General features: G+C 37.8%; 1 protein-coding gene across 1 annotated transcript in view; it reads right to left on the reverse strand.

The window, feature by feature from the left end:
- LOC124710878 (pre-mRNA-processing factor 39) overlaps positions 1 to 14974 on the reverse strand; it is a 94814-nt gene that overhangs the window by 8668 nt on the left and 71172 nt on the right. Inside the window, exons 14-16 of the mRNA XM_047240960.1 lie at positions 4013 to 4221; positions 3604 to 3663; positions 55 to 236 (exon numbers count right to left, since the gene is read on the reverse strand). Of these exons, the coding sequence (XP_047096916.1) occupies positions 55 to 236; positions 3604 to 3663; positions 4013 to 4221 (451 nt within the window). The remainder of the gene's footprint in view (positions 1 to 54; positions 237 to 3603; positions 3664 to 4012; positions 4222 to 14974) is intronic.

Here is a 14974-nt window from a genome sequence, read left to right on the forward strand (position 1 = left end):
TACTGATGATGACAATAATAATAATAATAACAATAATAATAATAACAGAATTACCCCACAACATCTTTTCCAAAATCTTCAAGAAATTCAACTTTACGCTGAGCAAACAGAACTTTCTGCTCAGGGTCAGCATCTCCACTGAGAAACTGATCTATAATTGCAATTATCTCTTCTTCATCCAAGGGATTCTTCTGAAGCCCCATGTCAATAAGCTGCAAGTAAAGGCGAGGGTTTTCCTGAAACAACAAGGTTCCACGAGAGAAGTTTTTTAACGCCATACTACTGATTAAAAATACAACTGCACAGCAACAATATTTCAAAACTTAACAAATATCAACAAAACTGATTAATTGTGCCTTACTGTCTAAACACAGTACTATGTCTGCAAGATGTCTTAAAAATGATTACTACACTGAGTTCTACCGAGGCTGATTCTATCACCTTAATCTGACTCCACTGGCAATAACCTGGCGAAGAGGTGACAAATCAATTTTCTGGATGTCATAGAATTTTAACAATGTATAATACTTTCCATACAACAAAATATCCAAAGATCGCTATCCACCAACTGCAAGGTGAAGGAGAAAGGGCAGGTGACAGATAGGAGGCAGGGCGTAAGTAATAAATAGATTTTGACCGAATAAGACCCACAGGCTCCAAAGACACAGTCCAAATTTTACCTAAACATGACCTTAACACAGCTTTTTTGGTACTGTCACAGGACGACGTTTCAACTTATTTATGCTACTCAGAGACTGTTGTATATGTGTCTTGAAAAGAGGGGTACAAGGTACAAATAAAGGAAAGAAACTACGTCTTTTTTTTATGTATTAAATCTGGTGGTGTTGACAGAATCAGTTTAGGAAACTAAACACTGAAAAGATTAGACAAGTTTTGCTATTTGGACAGCAAAATAACCAACAGCAGCCAAAGTAGAGAGGACATAACATGCAGACTGCCAATAAGGAGAAAGCACTTCTGAAAAAGAAAACTGTTGTTATTGAATCTAACTTTACAACGATAGCAAGTCTTCTCTAAAGGTATTTGCAGAGTAGCTCTGCAAGAAAGTGACACATGGGACAAAACATTTGTGACAAGAAGAGAATAAAAGCTTTTGAAAAGTGGTGTTACACAAGAATGCTGGTGATTCGATCGCATAATAAATGAAGAGATACTGAATGGAATCGGTGACAAAAATTTCTAGCACAACTTGACTCCACCACTATCACACTACTGTTCGCTTATTTAATAAATTATACAATTTCACAATCACAATACTATCATGAATTTCAAAAAGCACAACAAATTACAAATTTATGATTATCTGGAAATAAGTGACTAAGTCATTAATGGAATTTGCACAAAGCATGCAGCACACATTCCCACTAATAACTAGAACTGCTCTGTGCACTTTTCTCCTTCCTGCTTCACTTACTATCAAGATGATTTCAGTTTTTTCAAGACAACAGCATATGAATAATACACACACTTTAGGGAGTATAGGTGACCCTTCACCAAAAGGCAGCAGTGTTGAGTCGCCAAAAAGCACACACAAAAAAAAAGAAAACTTGCTAGCTTTTGGAGTAATTCTTTCTTGGGCAACTGCACATGCATCTGCACATGCTCATGCACTCTACATGATACCAGCCAGATGCACAACGTTGGTGCTGCATTTTGGAAGATAGGGTGGGTTGAAAAAGAGAGGGGGTGGGTGGCTAGGAGCTTTGAGAAAGGCAGCCAGTTTGTTGTAATGCACAAATGGCAGGTACGTGGGCTATGCATGTGATGCATGGGTGTTGGAGGCGTAGGTGTTGGAGCCGCTTACACTGAAGGTGGCGTGTATCGTGAAATGGGAGGGAGTGATAGGATAAAGGATGGGAAACTGTTGGGCAGAGAGTGCGGGAAACAGTGGGTTAATGGAGATTGAGGCCACGATGACTATGGGAGTGAAGGGTGTGTTGCAAGGACGTGTAGTCCACAGAAGCTGGTGGTGGAGGTAAGGATGTAAATGGAAGTGACCATTGAAATTTAGCACGTTATGCTCAGCTGCATATTGTGCCACTGGGTGGTCAACTTTGTTGTTAGCAACAGTTTGACAGTGGCCATTCATCCTGGTGAACAGCTGTTTGGTAGTCATTGACATAAAAAACTTGTTTGCAGTACAGTTGGTATATGACATGGCTGCTTTCACATGTAGCCTGGCCTCTGATGGGGTAGAACATGCTGGGTGGGTAGATTGGGCAAGTCTTACACCTGGGTCTTCCACAGGGATATGATTCCTTGCAGCATTTCCAAACCCTCACCAAGGGCTCATATCCCTGTGCAGGACTTGATCAATCCACCCACCCAACACTTCTTACTCCACACTCTTCACAGGCAGGGCCATGTAGCATAACAACTCTGCCGCCAACACTGCATAGCTTTTTGTGTCAGTACGACTACCAACCAGCCGTTAGCCAGGACGAATGGCCATCACCAAACTGTTGCCAAGAATGAAGTCTACCTGGTGACAAAAAATGCAGCTCAGGACAAAAGGCCCAATTTCAATGGCTCCATCACAACCCGGGCCATTGGGTTCCTTAACTCTTCCACCAGCTTCTCCGAACTATGCAAATGGGAGTTATCCTTGCAAGATATCCTTCACTCCTGTAACTGTCCTGACCCCAGTTTCTAGTAAATCACTATCCCCACACCCTCTGCTTAACAGTTTCCCCTTCCCCTATCCTTTCACCCTCTTCCAATTCACATCCCCATGCCACCCTCACTTGGGCAGCTCCCTAACGGCTCCAATACCAGTGCATCACATGCCTAGCCCGTTCACCTGCCACCTCTCCCTCACACATCCCTTGCCAGCAAGCAGGCTGCCTCCCTCTGAGCCACAAGCCGCCCACTGCCAGCCGCTCTTCCTACACCCCCATTTTGTGTGCATGTGCATCGACGTGAACGCGTGCTGCCCCACCCCACCAGACAACCTCCTCCACAACATAGTCCATCTAGCAGCACCGGCACGTTCATTCTTTCTTTTTGTGTGCACACACTGATGACTCAAGGCTTTTGCTTTGCAGTGAGAGGTTTCCCAACAAAACTGAATATAGAATCACCAAGGGAAGAGATGACAGAACTTCACTTTTCACAAATTTTCCCTTTTTTATTTCCATCTTCAGTCCAACAGTGTAATCAAGACCTCACCACACTGGCAAGTATTACCACAAATACACGAGTGAAATATGTTCTGTAACAATTACCACAATGTTACTGAGTTGTCATTATTGATAAATATTAATACATAAAGTTTAATTTGTTCAATTTAAGACTTATGAATGGCAGTTTGTTAGAAAATTTTTGACATGTTAAACTGATGAAAACTGGTTGCATGTTTATCAGTTTGTGGTACTACGTTGATACCAAGCCATCAGTGAGTGAGAGGATACAATTTTTGAGACAGCCAGAGCATTCAAGAGTCATGCTATGATATTTGAACACTGTGCTCCATAGCAGATTTACGATATTTCAGAATTTTCTCACTAACCAATCAAAAATTATGTACCAGTCACAAAATACTGGTAGTAAGAATTTAAACATTATAATACATTATATTGTTACCTTATCTTTCTCAACCGCCTTATTCAGGATTGAGATGGCTCTGTCTGTGTCCCCTAATATCTGAAAAATGAAAACAGTTACATCAAACAAAACTCAAAACATTTCAACAATTCTTTGGATGTATCCAATGTGTGTGTGTGTGTTACAAATGATGAAACAGTGGCAGTCTGTTTCCCAAAGGGGGCATCTTACCTCGATGGTAAAGCGAATCAAAGTGAAGATGAGGGAATGCCTTTGCGCACTCGTCAAATTGCTGAAATAGGAATGCAGATTTAACAGTGTACCTTAGGAGTGTCAAGATGTTCTGGACTCAATATCCACCTGCATCCACTTTATGGTTTCATATTTAACTACCTTCTGCAAAGAAGCTGTGTACAGTACGGTGGATAAAGCAATATATATATCTTACCTTCCACGAAAACCTTGCATACTTTATTGCCATATTGTTTGCAATGACTTTGCTTTTTGATGTATTAATGTAGTGCTCGTACAGTTCAGCAACTTTATTTAAGTCATTCCGTCTCCTTTCCAAGTTTATGCGACGGTAAGCCACTTGCAGCATGTTTGGCACAAGTTTCTCCAGATTTGTCAATATTTCTGCTGCCTGATCATAATTTTCTGAAATTATGCCAGAATTATTAGCAATTTATTACTCCTACTCGGGACACTTAAAACAACAAAGATGTTAACAAACCTAAATTACTAACGCATAATCAAACAATAGAAAATCCAGGATTGGATAGTGACAAATTATAAAAAGGACGATTGCTACTCATGATACAGTGGAGATATTGAGTTGCAGGCAGGCACAAGAAAACAACGACCACCTCCTGAAACACACACACACACACACACACACACACACGCACACACATAAGAACAACTTTTGTGGCCAAAAGCTTACATGTTCAATAGTCTTTTGTTGTTCCTATCTGCAACTCAACATCTCTGCTATACGGTGAATAGCAATCTATCCTTACTAATGGATAATACATCTAATTTAACAATTAACAAATTTACTACATTTCTATTCCAACTGTAGGACTACATGAAGTAAGCTTATCTGTATGTTAACACTAAAAATGCAACGACATTCCAATTGGCTGTTTTGGAAGTTTGCATATCTGTTAAAGACAATAGTTTTCCTGTTGAACTTCGAAATTTTGTGACTTTTTGCCTTTCAATACAGGCAGCACCATATTTATTAATTGTGTTTATTTCTCACTCCACACATAGAAATGCAGCAGTGTATTTTGCCTGCTTAATGTTTCTTTAAACACCTATGCTGCATGAATATAGTAGATGCCTAGTTGTTTTACATGTGATGCTACAATTAATGTCATAGCTTCTAACCCAATTATTACAAATCACTAGCCTAAATTGCTTGATAGTGTAAGTCACGATACAGAAATTGAAACAAGCTCATACGTTTCAAACATCTACAACATGGCTCAAAGTGAAAGCCCAAAAGTAGGGAATTTGCAGACAAGCTCAATACCCCCACCATGCACACTGTACCAACAGCTAGCAATATCCTGAGGTAGTCATGACTTAGTAGCAGGTGACAATAGAGGAAATATCAGTTTTCATGTTTTTCGGTACAACGTATAGTGTGAAGTGGTAGCACAAATCTGGGTTGTGTATTTGAAGTGGCGATACCTATGAGTGACATAAATCATGCCAAGCTTCAAAACAAAAAGTCTGACCATTCCCTAGTGAGAACAAGTACAACAATGTTTAATTACTTAGGGGAGAGACATAGAGACAAAGGATGATAACCAGATTTAAGCTACAATTCATTATTACAAATAATCTAGGATCCTGTTGATGCTAAAAAGTTATTAATCTGCAGAAAAATGATGAATTATCCTTTCCTGTGTTGTGATCAGTACAATCTCCCTCATCTATTACCATGCTGCCTGAACTAAAAACAGAACCATTGGTAATGCAGTATACACCTGAGCACCACACAAGGCAACTGCATGGTGACAGCTCTAGTGATTGTACATAGAAGCATTCCAGTGTGATGACTCATATACAAGTCATCGTACACCAACGGGTTAACAGACCAATGCCTAGTACAGCACTACAGTGTTGAAACTAACCTTTGCACTGACACCTGCTTTACATTTTCTAATTCAGGGAAACTACACACAATCTGCAACTGGGTGAGAGAGGTTAACAGTTAACAGAGGCAGCAACATTGCCTTATGTTTACCTTGAAATTTAACCTTTTAACAATGAACAAAAGAAAACACTGCTGCATCCACATCAAGATGATATGAAATCTTTCAGATAAAAATTGTTTTCAGTAAATTAAAAAATAATAAACACGAAAAGAAATTTTATATACTCTTACATTTGTTACACACTGCTCAGAAAATATACAATAAGCAGATGCACAGATACTGCACTGATGTTACTCGTTAAGTGACAGTGTCTTCAAATTTAAGAATTCAAGGGCTGTAACTGGAAAGAAAATTTTGCATCTATTTTAATGTTTCCAACAAGTTTGTGAAAGTAACATTGGACCATTAGAAGAATATAAAACTCACAACAAATACATAGCAAAGCACTCCATTAAACAATGACCTGGTGAGAGCCAGGCAAGCGATTCATTACCCGTAACAACAACCATTTGCCATGGCTACTCAGCACAAAAGGCTTTTATGTTAGCACCTTTAGACCTTAAACAAATAACTGACCTTCATAAAGGAGATTTCAAAATTGTAAAGTTGTCACTCAGATGTGTAAAAGTGGTACAAAAAATGCCTGCACAGAAATGGGATTTGCTGAAGAACTGCACTATCTAAAAAATGTAGTGAAAACAAAATGTAATGAGAAGGTTTTCTCCATTTAACAGCATCAAGTGTTCGGAAGTCTATTTTCAAATAATTACTGAAGATTACTTGGCATGTGGCTGACGTAATATTACAGTGATTGTACAAAATGTACCGAAGATGTAATATTACATCACACTAGTTACTTCGATTTTCTATAGCGCTTATCAGATATATGACTCCCAGAAACATCTGTGCTGTCTAGAGATTTTTTACTTTTTTCTACTGTGCCCACTTGGCAGCAGCAGTTGCATCACTGGAACAATTCTTCATTACTGAGACCTTTGTTATTGAAGCTTGCTTTGTAGGCATAAGCTGACATTAGACTTCTCTCTTCTTCATGCATTTGGTTTGGTTTGGTGTTCGACATGTGCAGTGAACAGGAGAAATGTTGATAAAGTATTTGACGATAATTCAGATTACATGTCATCTGAAAATAGTTGTATGAATGATTCACCCACAGGCATGTTTTTAAAAAAAGGGAAGACAGGGAAAGTACATCTCACATGGACAGAAAGTACAGTCTCATGAGCACAGCAATGTAACGTCATCAAACCATATGTTCTTGCTTCAAGTTTTATCACACTGTACTCCAATATGAATACTAAATTTAACTTTGACTGTGTGAGAGGTCTAATTTGTATGTAACAAATTTCAGTAGAAGGACCGCATGTTTGTTAACATATTTTAATACTCCAATTATTCTGCAATTTTGTTCTGTTAAAAATGCTACTGTATACGTTTCACCAACTATACCAAAATTAGCGTGTTTAAAGTAAAAACAAACCTAAAAGTTTTAAAATTCCAATAACAGCTTTTTTAAAATATCACAGACTAGCCAGTCCACAGATAATGATAGCTACCTATGAGACAAGCACTCTCATTGTTAAAAAGATAAATAAAGACTGTTAGGATAATGATAGCTTTTTTACAATCTTGGCGGCTACTCTACTGTCATTAACCACACTTGTCAGTAAAGGATGAGAACCTTCATACTGGATGAATGGTACGCTCAATGGCTCATGAAAAATAAACTGATTATAGACCTAAAAAAAGACTGTGTGTGTGTGTGTGTGTGTGTGTGTGTGTGTGTGTGTGTGTGTGTGTGGGGGGGGGGGGGGGGGGGTGTTGAGAATGTTCAAAATTGAGGATGAGAGAAAAGTTGATCATCTGGTTTGTGCATGAAAGTGGGAAAGCAGTCCACTAGTTACAGAATGAAATTTAAATTCAAGTTATCAGCTATGCAAAGAAACACAGTAAAGCAGGAAGCTGGATGCAGATTTCATACTGATTAAAAAAAAAAAAAAAAAAAAACATTCATTGGTAGTGTGCAAGTGAAACTCAAACAGTTCAAAAAATTGGTGAACATTTCGAGGGTGAAACTGCAAATGTGCAGATGTGAAAGCAAGACATGCTTAATCTGTAGTTCAAAACAGAAAAGGATTCAAATTGAAGGCTACAAAACAGCACGTAAAAGAAACATTTTGCCAACAAAATTTTACATTAGCCACCTATATCACAAAATTTATCTACACCCCCAAAAGGGGGATGCAGACCAAACGTCAGTCTATTCTAATGTGCCAAACAGCACTACAGTAAATAATGTAGTGGAACATAGTGCGCAAATGTGTACATGTGGTGTGGAAATGCAGTAGTGCAAAGTGACGTGAAGCATTATGGCTGACTGATGAAAACTGCCATTGTATGTGGTTTTTAATCAGAAAACACTGTCTGTGAGAGGAAGCTTCCCAGCTGGTATTACTGTAAGAGCTCATGGTGGTGAGTGGATGATAGAGGAACTGGTTCTAGACTGGATTTCAGCAGTGTAGAATAAGTGGTCAAGAGCTCTTCTTCACTCAGAATCAATGCTTCTGTTGGCTAGTTTTCGCACAAACACTGGCAATCGAATGAAACAAAAACTGAAAAAAGTTAACTGTGATACATGATTATTCCTGGTGGCATGATAAGTGATGTGAATTATTTAGGAATGTGTATGTGTGTCTCAATCATTCATTCAAAGCTAGTGTAAAACAAATCTATAGAAATTACATCGGGAACAAAGCAGCTTTGACACCATGAGGCTGTTTGCAATGCTTGTCTTTGTCAGCAGTGTGCCATTGGCTCTTGGTCACTTGGCAGTACCTAGAATTTCCAATAATCTTTATGGAATTGAAGATTATATTCTTTGCGATAGTGACTAATAGCATTTTGAGTAATCTAGTGAGGGTGAAGAATCATATGCTGGTGATGCTGAGATGGAAGCAATTTTAGTTAACACTGCCACAAGGGTAACCAAGTATTCAGCTTCAGTCATTGATCATGTCTTAACTGACATAGAGAAAAGAAACTGTGAAATTGTTGTAGATAACCTTGGACTTTCAGACCATTTCTGTCAGATCTTAAATTTACACATCCCAGCAGAAAAAGAAACTAAACTACTCACATATAGAAGAGTTTTTTCTAAATCAAAAAGATCAGAATTTGCCACGCAGATTAACAAAGAAACCTGGAGTGAAGTCTACACGGAGGCTACTACGGATAAAAAGTTTGTAAAGTTTCTATCAATATTTAAATTTAGATTCAAAGAAATGTTCCCAAAAGTACTTAGAGTCATCAAACCTCTAAACAGAACCAATTGGGTGACGAGTGGGATAAGGAAATCCTTCCTCACCCTCAAGCATCTCAGTAACAAAAAACCCAAATGATCATGCATCTCAAGAATACTACCACACCTACAAAAGAATATACATAAAAGTGCTACTAACAGCAAAGAAGTCCCATAATGATAAAATTATAGATAAAGCAGAAAACAAGATAAAAGCAGCCTGGAATGTCACCAAACAGGAGATAAAACAGGAAAACATCCTCTTACATCACAACAGTATTATAATACAAGAGCCTAAAAAAGTAGCAAACTTTTCCAATCAAACTACAACAAAAATTTGACAGAAAACAGCATGTACAATCACTAAATTATGTTCCAAACACAATGATGCTGCAACCCACCACCACAGAAGAAATAACCAGCATTGTTCGGAACCTGAAAAATAAAACCGCAACAGGTATAGATGAAGTGCCTTATGTTAAGGACTGTATACAAAGTTTCAAAGAGCCTTTAGCACACATTAATGAATCATTCATCACAGGTAACTTCCCAGATGCACTAAAATATGCAGAGGTTTTGCCCATACTTAAGAAAGGTGACCCAGAAAATACAGAAAGCTACAGACCAGTATCTTTACTGTCATCCTTTTCAAAAGTAATAGAAACCATTATGGAAAACAGACTAATGGGATATCTAACAAAGTACAATCTTCTGTGCAAAGAGCAGTTTGGTTTCAGGCCTAACAAAAGTACACAGACAGCTATAGCTCAATTTACAAACATTGTTCTTGAAGAACTAGATAGAGGGAACCATATAACAGGCATCTTCCTAGGCTTCACCAAAGCTTTTGATACAGTCGACCACACAATCCTGCTAAACAAATTGGATGCACTCGGCATAAGAGGAGTAGCAGACAGGTGGTTTCACTCATACCTGAAAAACAGGGTGCAACAGGTAGAAATCTCTCAAACTAACAATCTCACTATAAAATACATCTCCGATTCAGAGTATATTAACATTGGAGCCCTCAAGGAAGTGTGTTGGGTCCGATACTCTTTCTGGTATATATCAACGATTTACCAAAGAGTGTTAAACTTGGTGAAATGGTACTGTTTGCCGACGAAAGTAACATTCTACTCACTGGTGCATCACAAATCATACTAAACAATAATGCTGAAGAAACACTTAAGCAAGTGTGCAATTGGATAGATAACAAACAAACTTACTTTAAATGTAAACAAAACCAATACTCTATAAAAGTGAAATATGAAACATAGAATGTGTCTCAAAAACAAAATTTCTGGGGAAGCATATTGACACTCAACTAAAATGGACTGAACATATTAATGCCCTTCGAAAGTGAATAGCATCAGAATGCTATGCCCTTAGAATAATAAAATCGGTGGGTAGTAACGCATCCACCAGAGCAACTTACTTTGTATATGTGCACGCAATCATTTGTTATGGAATAATCTTTTGGGGAACAAATACTCAGAATATTCAAACAATCTTCAAACTACAAAAAAGAGCCATATGAATTATGACAAAATAGTAACAAGAGAATGCACTGCACCAAGTTGTTTAAATCTATGAGAATCGTGACTGTTCCCTGTGAATATGTTTTACTAACAGTGATTCACATGAAGAAAAACATCAATCAGTACCCAACGAACAGTTCCCTACACGAACATGAAACCAAATCAAGTCACCACCTACATCTGAGCAAAAAAAAAAAAAAAAAACACACATAAAGTAGTGTACTATACAATGCACAAACTATTCAACAAACTTCCACAAAATATAGAAGACAGAAGAGAAATACATGCCTTCAGACATAGCCTAGAAAGTTATTTGTTAGAAAAGTGTTTTTATTCTGTCAAGAGTTACCTGGAAAGTAGGTAAAATTTTGTCGACAATGTAACTGATTAAGTAATTTAACTAGGAGCTTTTTTTGGTATGTTCAATAACAGAGTGGTACATGATGTATAATCATGAAACACAGTAAGACAAATAATTGAAGTTTATATTTAGGAAATGCAATTGTACTTTTATATGCCCTTGTGTCTGTATCATATATATGTATTTGTCGACAACATCCACACAATCTATATTGTCTAAGGATGGATAGAAAAAAATTAATAAATAAAGATTTGGGAAGGTGCACACAAGATGGCACAGTTTTTGGGAAACAAAGTTGTTTTTCTTTATTCAAGAACAGCTACTGTATTTGTGAACAAGATATAAGTTTTTCTGCTATTTTCTTGCTAAGCCTTTGATGTTTTATAAAAGTAACTGCAGTAACTTGAAATAGTATTTATTTCAACCCACAAGATACATGTACATATCATTCTGAAACTGATGATTTATGATCTGAGGGGAAATCAAACTACAAAAGGCTACTGGCTGACCATTGTCTCCCTATGTAACTGAAAACCACTGTCCACACATGACGTGGACACACACAACAAGCCTACACTCAACCACCATCATTCGTCACTCCAATTATAGTCGCCAGTAAGTTAAAAATATTGTTGTTCAGTCTGCCTTCATCTTATGTATGCGTCCATATAATTTCGTCTTTTCCTTATAATGTCTTCAATTGTCCACCTGTTTGCACAGTTCTTCTGTCAGTCTCTCACCCAGATCTCTTTCTGAACTGGAATGTAGATTTTTCTCAGTTATTTTCTGATATTTCCGAATTTCACTGATTTTTATTTTTCCTTTAGTTGCTGCCTCTGAGGTGTACAGGCCTCTGTTAAGACTACCATATTATAGTGTCTTAATCTGGCATTGATGGAGATACTAATTTTGTTTTAGAGCTTCATATAAGTCTCGACACTTTCTGCAATTTTTTTGATCATTTCGGCATTGGATATCAAGTTCAACCATGTTTACTGTACAATGTTTTCCAAGGCATCAAACTTTTTACTTTTGTCATCCACCCATACATAAGTCTCTAGTGCATCTCTGGATTGCGTGTCCGTGTACTGTACTTTTTCATATGATATTTGTAGTCCTGTTTTGGCTGAGATTATATGTATTATCTTAAGATTCTTTGCCATTATTTGTTGTTATCATCAATGAAGGCCAGATTTTTTTTACATTGATAGACTTTTCCTTGCACTTCCCCATCTTTACCCCACTGACTCCTTTGTACCATGTACCACCAGTTTTGTTCTCTAAAACTGGGACAGAGACATTCCATCTCTGACTCTGTCTTGATTTCAAATGGTTCCAAGTATCTTTACACCTAAGGAATCATAAGGTGAATGTTATTGTGGTGTTCCTGGACTCTCAAATTGTTGATTTTTTTTCAGGCACCACATCCATTCACTGCACAATCTTTCCTTCCTGAACCCCGGTCAGTATTATTCCGTGCGTCTACTGGAGGCTCTAGCCAATTTAATAGAGCTTTGGATAGAGTATTACCGTATTTACCTGAGTATAAGATGACGTTGAGTACAATATGACTTGCGCCCCCCCTCTACCCCATTTTTTTAAGAGGCTCCTTTGGAAAAATACATTTTTAACATATTCTGACTAATCAAAATTACAAACTTTTATTGACCCAAGGTATCTGCCTAAAAAGTTATCATACATATTCTAAACTCTGCCATTTGTTGAATGCCTATATTTTGATAATACAATGAGAAAACAAACAAAAATATATTGTTTACACTAATTCTTATCTTCACAGCCTTTTCTGTTTAGTTAGCCTGTCGTCTGCAGTACCAATATTTTAAACCACCACCACCCTCTTAACAGGAGAACTGCGAAACTTATATCTTTGTAGTCACAAATATTTGGCTGCTTCTTCCAAATTTGTTGCTATTTCTCAGTTTGTAGTTGTGGTACCTGAGAACACAGCTGTTTTTTATGAATAAATAGAGGATTTTGCTTCTATACTGATGTGAGAATTTTACAATATCTCTTGTTTCTAAACATATTGTCTACCCACAGCTCTTGTGTAGAACCAGCGGCTGGCACACCCTCCTAACATTCTCATCATACCTGATGACGAGCGTAGACGACATTGCTGCATGGAACACTAAGTATGCCACTAGCTCCAACCTAGACTTTTGCTACCTCCTGCAGAAATGTGTGCTATTGTTGATTATTTATCCAATTTTTTGATTCAGAGTACAAATGGACTCAGGTAAACTGAACTGCAGTTTAAACATGGCAGATGTTCATAAAGATCCAAAATACGCAGCCCTTGGTTGGCAGCATAGCGAAATCTGCTCTGTGCACCACCCTCCCTCCTCACACTCTTCTTAGTTCTCACTTCTCAACCAAGCTGGTGTCACTGTTCCCCTTCCAACCATTTTGTAGTGCTGTGGTGTGGTGCTTTGGCTGAGCAACAGTGAAACACAGACAGCAACACCTTCTAGGGTGCAGGTAATATGTAACAACAGCAAATAGAATGTACATAAAAGACCGCAATTGCAATTCAGTCCAATTCTTGAACCTGTACTTGTCCTGTGATCTAGTGGTGTCTCTCAATATTATCTCCACAATGGGTCTTTCCGCTGTAATTTAGTCTTGTGATGACAATTTCTGTCAGTTTAATGGGATTTTTGTCTGTTAGATATTTAATCCTGGATTAATTTTCTTTCTCGTTTCGTGTGAATGTACCATCTCCTTCTGCAGCTGGTAACACCTTGCCCCCAAGTCCAAGATGTAAACAGAGACAAAATTTCTTATTTGCAACACGCTTGGTAAATCATTACAGTTTCCCATAACCAAATAAAATACTGACTTGAGTTCAGAATCAGGCAACAGATTTTGAGGGACAACATTTTCGCCTTTGAATGTTAGCTTCACTTAAAGGTAAAATAAATGTATATATATGGTATCCATACAGCTATGAGAACTTTTATTGGAAACCCGTTCAAATACAACGAAAGTTAGTAAGTTAATAGAATTTAATGCTAGCTTCAACTATTTCATGAAACTGTAATTGTTTTGTTTTGCTCTGCTTTGCTTTAGGGCACAAAAACATTAGGTGCCCATGCCTAAACTGTAGAACAAGAAGACACAGACAGGAGTTAAAAGCCACTACATGTCAATCCCAATTGATGGAAGAGAAGATAGCTAAAAACAAGAATGTGGAGAAGGGTCTATAAAATACACCACAGAGTAACAGAGATCCAGAAATAAAAATTAAATGGCCTTCGCTATATTGCTACAATGAGTAAAAAGTAAAACTCGGTTGACAGCACATGCGTCGTTCGCTTAAACTGCCGATAACTCCAATGGCAAACACAAAAGAGAACGTGAGTGGTTTTTTTAAAAAAAGGAGCATTCTGTCAAGAAATGGCAAACCGTCAAAAGTTTCTCAATTATCTCTTGCACTACAACCACCAGTCAAATGTCACATGATTGTTCAAGCAAGACACATACTGTATTGAAAGTTTCGGTGAACAGCAAAATCTCAAGCCTACTTGAATGCTAAGCCCTACTCTTCGTAAGTCTTTAAAATACATTTGTACAAAACTTCAATGGCCAAAGCCTCATCTGCGAATGTAAGACAACCCCTATAATAATCCATTAGACAATGTAAAAATGTCGATCTCAGCAGAAATAGTTAATCTGTGAATATAAGACATTGCCATATTTTTCGAATGACGAATTTGGGGAAAAAAACCACATCTTACTGTCGCAGAAGAAGCTGAGTAGCACCGTGGTGTAGCAGTTACGATACTAAATGCATGGAGGGTCGCAAGTTCAAAACTCACCTATACTGTACAATTTTAATTTCTATATTCGGTTCGAGTACATTCTAGAAGTATCCACAAATGTCATTGTACTGGAATGTTCTGTAGCTGTATGTGTTCTGGCTGGAGGCAGTTCGCTCCGCACCCATGAATGTGCAAGTGCTGAATAAACCTTCGTTACGTGAAGTTAGTGTTCGTCATTCATCTAA

The sequence above is a fragment of the Schistocerca piceifrons genome, chromosome 1 (genome assembly GCF_021461385.2).
Source record: "Schistocerca piceifrons isolate TAMUIC-IGC-003096 chromosome 1, iqSchPice1.1, whole genome shotgun sequence".
NCBI classification, from domain to species: domain Eukaryota; kingdom Metazoa; phylum Arthropoda; class Insecta; order Orthoptera; family Acrididae; genus Schistocerca; species Schistocerca piceifrons.